The following is a 6,855-nucleotide window of genomic DNA, read 5'->3' as shown; positions in this document are numbered from 1 at the left end:
GGGCGTGGTGTGGTGGGGGGTCAGGGCGTCGAGGGTGGTGGTGGTCGGGGGCGGAGGGGTCGATGGGGGTCGGGGCGACGGGGGCGGGGTGGTCGGCGGCACGGGTGAGATGAGGGAGAGAGAGGGGTGGGGCGCGGGGCCGACCGTTTTTAGTTAGGTTTAATTTCTTTGTCATCTGCTAGCAAACGGAAAAGACCGTAGCTAGTGGGGTGGGGCCGGGGGGAAACGGCCGTTAGGTTGGCTATTCTCTTTGCCATCTTCTCACGGGTGGCAAAGAAGCTTTGTTGTCTGCAAGTAAACGACAAAGAAAGTGGCTGTTAGGTGGTTCTCGTTAGTGGGCCACCCTCCCTCTTAGCCGTCTGCTAGCAGACGACAAAGCTTCTATGCCATCTGCTAGCTGACGACAAACATGGACTTTGTCGTTAGCTTTTTTAAAGCTGATGGCAAAGACCTTCTTTGTCGTCAGCTAGCAGACGACAAAGAGCTGGCTGACAACAAACATCCTGATTCCAGTAGTGTCCGTTCTCAAGATATCGATCCCAACTCAATGACAAATTTGTGCCAGCTCCAAGTATTCTGTGAGGTATACATCTAGATGGAGCCAATTGTTGATCTTTTTAGAGAGTTCTTCTATATTAATCATCAAACGGAATGTGCGGGCAGCCCTAGTGTCGAACTTGGTGGCGTATCGCTCCAGAGGCGGAAGGATTGTTCCTTTCCAGAGGTGAAGTTGGAAAGTCATCCAAAGGGATGGGCCTCAACATGGTTCTATTGCAACAACACTGCCCCTGCTGATGAGAACCCCATGCGGGTTTACAGACAAGATCGTCTCAACGCAACCCACATCTATCCGGGTTGGGGCACTAGTGAGGAACGCCAAGCCATTGCCCCTCTCTATATCAAGATAAGGGCTTTTAAAGCAAACGACCTAACCGGAACTGACTTGGTCCGGTGCTGGATTAGCTGGCGGGTTCAACCGTTAAGTCGCCGCTTCCCCTTGATGTGCGATTATACTGGCGAGTTAAACGATGTTCAACTCCTAAGTGAAGCGGATATGTTTGAAGCTAAAATCAATAAGGTCGTGAAGAAGCTATTGCACGATCCTCAAGAATAATGTAACCAAACTAGACTCGCCCCTTTTTTGTGAAGAATCATGTGCCTCCAGTAAGTGTCCTTGCATTGTTTCTCATTTATTCACCATTTTGACTCGCTCGGCATAATACTGATTTCCATCTTACCACAACTACATGCAACTGATGTTTTATGGAGAAGAAAAGAAGCACGCAAGATGAAAACTACCCCAAAGCGAAGGAAAAAATAAGCCGGTTACTGCAAATGAGCCGGCAATCGGAGACGAGTCGCCGATGGCTGATGATGGGTCAGAGGTAGAACTTGACTCCCTCAACCATCTTTTTATTGCACTTGCTGACGCCTCTTATTCTCAGGATAACACTTGAACAAGTCGGGCTAGTGACGTTGAGGTAATTTCAATTTCTTCTGGCTTAGAAAACTTGTCTCCAAAGAAAATAAGGGGGGTGGTTCGAAAAGTATAGTTTTCTCACTTTGAGGCGTATATGGATCCCAACTTTCTTTTGAAGAAAGCACATCACAAAGGTACATCAAGACGCCAAACCTGGAGCTGCTCTGGAGAGCTCGTTGCTGGCTTGTCTAACGTTCCATCTGCCCACAAGCGACGTATAGAGGTGCCTCATAGCCCAACATTATCTCTTCCTCAAGCCTACCTTTTTAGGAGACCTCTTAATCCTTCTGACTCAAATTATCAGGAGTCGCCACCATCCTCTAGAGGTTTAATTGGTACTCAGCTGCCTCCCTTTACCATCAACCAAGGGTAAGTTCTTTTTAAATGAGTCAAGCTTCACTTATAAATATTATTTTGTACTCTTGAATATATTCCTTGTGATTGTAGTGCCCAAGCCAAAAATAGGAAAACTGGTGAGTAATCAGCCGCCCCTGCTGCCACTAAATTTCAAAAATCTGCAACAGTGTTACCCGAAAATTTTAGTTACTTAAGAAAACATAGATAACCCGGAGCCGGCTCATGTGCCAATTATAATTGAGAAGCCGCATGTTGATGGAGAAACAACCATTGTTGGTGAGCGGACAAACCATAGGAGCCTACTGACCATCTTCAACCGCTAAGCCCAACTCATGCCCTTCATCAAGAGGCTGACAATGTTGATCAAACAATGGTTGATGCTGAAGTAGTCATTACTGGAGAATCCCAAACTAGTGGTGATGCTTCAAAGACCTTGGTCAAGGTCCCAACCAAAGATGAGTCAATGAGTACTGCAGAACTGCATTAGGAGTTCTTGACCCGGCTATCTGAAATCCGGGATATTGAGGCAAACATAGTACAATATGTTGAAGAAGAAACATCAGGTATGAAATAACTCACCTTTTACCATGTTGTATATACATATGCTTAGCTCCAAAGTCTTAGACGTAGGTAATCATAAGTACGCGTCAGACTTTTATGTAGAATCATAAGTAATCATAAGTGTTGCCCCCAAGGGCCGGGTTATCACGCGAATGATAAGCCAGTTCTTCCAAGTATAAACCCTTAGTGAAGAAAAATAAAAGAAACACCATGTAGCCCCCAAGGGCCGGCTCATGTTCATGAGATGAGTCGGGTCTTCCAAATAGATAATCTTTGAAAAGCAACCTGTAGGCCTCAAGGGTTGGCTCATCTTTAGTCGGGTCTTTTAATGAATACACTGAAGAAAAAATGATATGCATTAGCCCCCAAGTGTCAGGTGGGCTGTTTGAAACAACTTGGGACTTGTAAAATAAATAAGTGAAATTTGCCTTTTGTAGCCCCCCAAGGGCTGGGTCATGCATCCTTGTTGGCTCGAGATTTAAATGAGTTACCTCTCTATCTTGCAGGACGCTTTGACCACGGTCGAGTTGAATTTGACCGACTTATAGAAAAATGTGGAATAGGAACATGCATTGCGAATCAAGCCGGAAGCTAGCTTGTAGTCTTCTTTGGAAGAATTAGAGAAGATTAAGGCGACTTTTGAAACTAAACTAGCTGCCTTCGGAACAGAGAAGGCCGCCTTGATCAAGTGTGCAGAAGATGCTGAGAGCCAGCTCATGCCAGTTGCTGAAGAACTGGATGACTTGAAATGCTACATCACATAGATGACTTTGGCTATTTTTTGTAAGTGGCTCTTGAAACATGTATGAGTAAGTCGTCTGATAACTCACTTAGTAATATAGAAGTATTGTATTCAAACTTGTCCAAATTTTGCAGGTAGCAGAAGTCATAACCTTCGGCAAGAGCTTCTTGCAAAATTAAAGGTAGTTTATACTGGACGTGGAGTTTCTGGGCGCGGGCTCAAATGAGCTCGGAATCCTGGACGTTGAATAGTGCATATGGATATGTGCCATTTGTTAATACAGGCGCTGAAGGAATGATTGAAAATTGGCACTGTAGAGAAATACATGCACTGCAGTGGTGGGTGGTGGGCCTTAAGTTAACAGGCTGGCTGACGTCCGTCCGCGCTGACGAAGTGGGCTGTGGATCAGAATCGGTGATCCCATCTGACCCATGGCCCAGGAAGTTCGCTTTTTCGTTCGGTGGGTTCAGGTAGGCAATTCAATGCATGCTCTAGTGACTTCCCGTGCACACGGCGGAGCTCCATTTGGGACTTGAGGCAGAGTGAGGGAGCACCGGCGGCGAGGCGACATTGAGTTCCTAATGCAGCCCATACGTGGGTATGTACATCTTTCTTGTTTCGTGGTGTCCTTGCGAATTCTTAGACACCTGGATTTGCTCAAATGGAGATTTGGTTTGGCCTGGATCAGATCCACTTTCCTGGAGGAGGCAGGAGAGAGTATGGTGCCGCCCGCTTTGGCTTCAGCGACGGAGGGGGCTGACATGGTGGTGGAGCACCTGGTGCTGGAGCAAGCAGTGGTAGAGTTAGAACATGCAGTGGCCAGCGCGGACGCACAAATCTTGTCAGCCAAGGAGGCGGCGGCGGCGCCGAGGGGAGAGAGCTCTCCGCCAACATCGGAACTGTCGATTGGGAAGATGAATCCTTGGGCACCTGGATGGAACAAAAGGTGGGCGTCGGATTTTTGATTGCCGTAAGCAAGTGTAGCATAATTCATGCCTTAGTATTGTGTGCTTAATATATAAATCCTTCAGAAAATATATTTTCTTAGTAAAAATGTCTTCAGTATTCCATTAGATGTAAATGAATTTTGTGATGAGTGGGTTAGAACAAGTAGACAATTGCATGCACTCAGTTTAGCATAAGTGAGGATAGCATTGAGCATCTAAGTTGAGAGTTTGTTGCATTTGCAGGCTTAGGATTGGGGCTGCTGCACCAAGCAGAACACCTTGCCCAAAACCGTGTCAGTGCATTTGACAGTCTAGCTGGTGAAATGAAGGACCTGGATTACGGAGGCCAGCAGCAGTGCCAGCAGCTGGAGTGGTGAGGTGAAATGCTGGTGATAGGGTCGATGCTATGCTGGGGCATATCAGAGTAAGGACAGGTGCCACTGCGTGTGACAGGTGATATGCTTAGATCTCGGCTAATTCTTGGATTGAGCTCATAAGTTTTACGGTTTTGAACCAAGTATTAATAATGAAATTGTCGGTCCTACTAGGTAATGCAGATCAAATGGAGGGGTTCCTACAAGAAATCACATCGATGCATGTATCTGCTGAAGGTGGGGGAACAACTATAGAAGATTCAGAGCATGAAGGGATAGGTGGGCAGGGTGGCGCTGTAGTCAATGACGCAGCTATCAAGAAGGAGGATGATGGTGTGGGTACGGATGAAGTTAAGACAGAACGCTCAAGTGTGGTGGACATTGACAAAGAGCGTGTGACGCAGCTGCAGACAGAGCTATATGAAGAATGTGAGCAACTACATAAGATCAGATTTCAAAATTTTGTTATGTCTCTTTAGTCATTCAGTTACAAAAAGATATAAAAAATGATTGACTAACCTGGGCATTATCTTGCAGATGTGACGGAGGAAGCATCTCGTCAAGCGAAACGGTAGATATCAGTCATTGCACCATCAATGATTGTGGACATCATGGACAGTGATAGCAACGATGATGGCGCATTTGAAGAGTGGTGAGATCCTGAACACGACCAGCTAGTGGAGATTGACAGGAGGATCAGGGAAAAAAAGCAATAGATGCCGAGGTTGCAAAGAAGTGCCATGAGGACGCAGAAAGACAGGAAAAGGAGCTGGTGGAGAGGCATGCAGAGGTTGCAAGAACGTGTCATGAAGAGATGGAACCGGAGGTAAGGGAGAAAGTGGAGACGGATAATGAGGTTGCTCGTATGCACCAAAACCTGTACTACCAAAATGGTAAGCATTATGCACGCAAAACGTAAAAAAGTTTTCACAAAATGAGATTTGATAGGCATGCAGAAAAGCTGATTGTTGTGCATGTTTCTATAGCCACAGATGAGAAGATCAAGAGGGCGTCTGCTCTATTTGTTGTCGGACAACTAGTACCTAATATTGCTCGGGAATCAAGTGCAGAGGGAGGCCAAACGCCAGGTAACTGTGAACACATTTTCAGAACATTGGTGTCAAAAAATGTTTGAATTTAACACCATTAATAAAAATGTGCACTGATTTTCTGCCATGGTAGACATAGGTGTTCACACAAGCTTGGATGTTGGTCAGCATGCTCAGCTCACAGGATCGAACTTTATGGGTAACTGCCGAACTCAACATCCTAAGAAAACTAAAATTTGATTGTTGTACCAATTGATGAAAAAAGTGTCATTCGCATCTGAGAGAGGGCATTGCAGACAGTGCCAGCCCCAGAGGGCAAGACAATGTGAAGCGGACCAAGCAACGGAGAAGCAAGAGGAGGTCTAAGAGAGCAAGGAGTAAGAATCGTAGGAAAGTTCGATTCTCAAACATGGTTCAGACAATCTGTCCAACCGAGAGCTCGAAAACTAATGATACAAGCAGTTATGATGGAAATGTTGCTAGCGCCGAGGACAATGGGGGACCAATCCGTACAAGTATGTTAATTACTCCCTCCGTCCCATAATGTAAGACGTTTTTTGACACTCAAAAAACGTCTTACATGATGGGACGGAGATGGGACGGAGGGAGCATTACTTTGTCAGCATTAAGTACATTACTTGTTGTGCATGGTCGATCTGTGTGTGACAAAAACCTGGGAAAATCATCAGGAGTAAACAATAGCTTAGAGAATGGCATATCGAAGCACGGAACAGAGTGCCAGGGGCTGTGGGGCAGGTTGGTGCGACTGTTTCAAACGTGCCAGTTGTTTCAACTCTCAGGAATGATTGTGAGTACACTAATTTATGTTGTTCCATACAGTATTTCATAATTTCCCCATTCATAGATGTAAATATAACTGTCAACATTGGCTTGACTACAGGCACCGCTACTGGTCCCACCGAGCCTAGAGATGCATGCAAACAAGGGCGGATGAGATTCCTGAAACTAATGGCACCGTAACAATAGATACATATTCATGGGTACAACAGGTTTTTTTGTGGCGAGAAGGGAAAATCGTATTTTCCTGCCATTATTAGAATGCAAAAAAACAGCGACGTTGTGCTGACAACTAAACCATTTGTAATTGTAGTGTTAGAAGTTGGGGTAAGCTCCAGTCAAGCAGTGGACCAGGTCGACCGTAGGACTGAAGGTATCGCAAATTTTGCACAAAAATTACTGGAAACCCTGATAGCTATAAGACATTTTAAGTATTTTGTCCCTAACTTGAAGAGAGAAAATAATTGGGATTCGTTTCTTGCAGAGGGCACAGATGATCAACACACTGTCGCCACAGCGGGAGCACCTCGCCGGCCTGCGAGGAAGA

General features: G+C 45.6%; 1 protein-coding gene across 5 annotated transcripts in view; it reads left to right on the top strand.

The window, feature by feature from the left end:
* The first annotated feature begins 3,578 nt into the window (after positions 1 to 3,578).
* Positions 3,579 to 6,855, top strand: part of LOC119268078 — a 4,694-nt gene continuing 1,417 nt past the window's right edge. The window contains exons 1-11 of one of the 5 annotated variants that reach the window (XR_005132859.1): positions 3,579 to 3,738; positions 3,829 to 4,086; positions 4,331 to 4,540; positions 4,636 to 4,890; positions 4,999 to 5,354; positions 5,448 to 5,549; positions 5,644 to 5,709; positions 5,793 to 6,025; positions 6,200 to 6,318; positions 6,412 to 6,681; positions 6,793 to 6,855. Coding sequence is in view for 3 of the 5 variants with exons in the window: in XM_037549581.1 (XP_037405478.1) it covers positions 5,276 to 5,354; positions 5,448 to 5,549; positions 5,644 to 5,709; positions 5,807 to 6,025; positions 6,200 to 6,318; positions 6,412 to 6,465 (639 nt within the window). In the remaining 2 variants the exon portion in view is untranslated. Of the gene's footprint in view, positions 3,739 to 3,828; positions 4,087 to 4,330; positions 4,541 to 4,635; positions 4,891 to 4,998; positions 5,355 to 5,447; positions 5,550 to 5,643; positions 6,026 to 6,199; positions 6,319 to 6,411; positions 6,682 to 6,792 lie in introns of all 5 variants that reach the window. The other 4 variants (XR_005132858.1, XM_037549582.1, XM_037549580.1 and 1 more) reach the window with 4 other exon arrangements.

The sequence above is a fragment of the Triticum dicoccoides genome, chromosome 3A, assembly GCF_002162155.2.
Source record: "Triticum dicoccoides isolate Atlit2015 ecotype Zavitan chromosome 3A, WEW_v2.0, whole genome shotgun sequence".
Taxonomy (NCBI): Eukaryota; Viridiplantae; Streptophyta; class Magnoliopsida; order Poales; family Poaceae; genus Triticum; species Triticum dicoccoides.
Note: the sequence above shows the minus strand (reverse complement) of the source record. Positions and strands in the feature narration are given on the sequence as shown.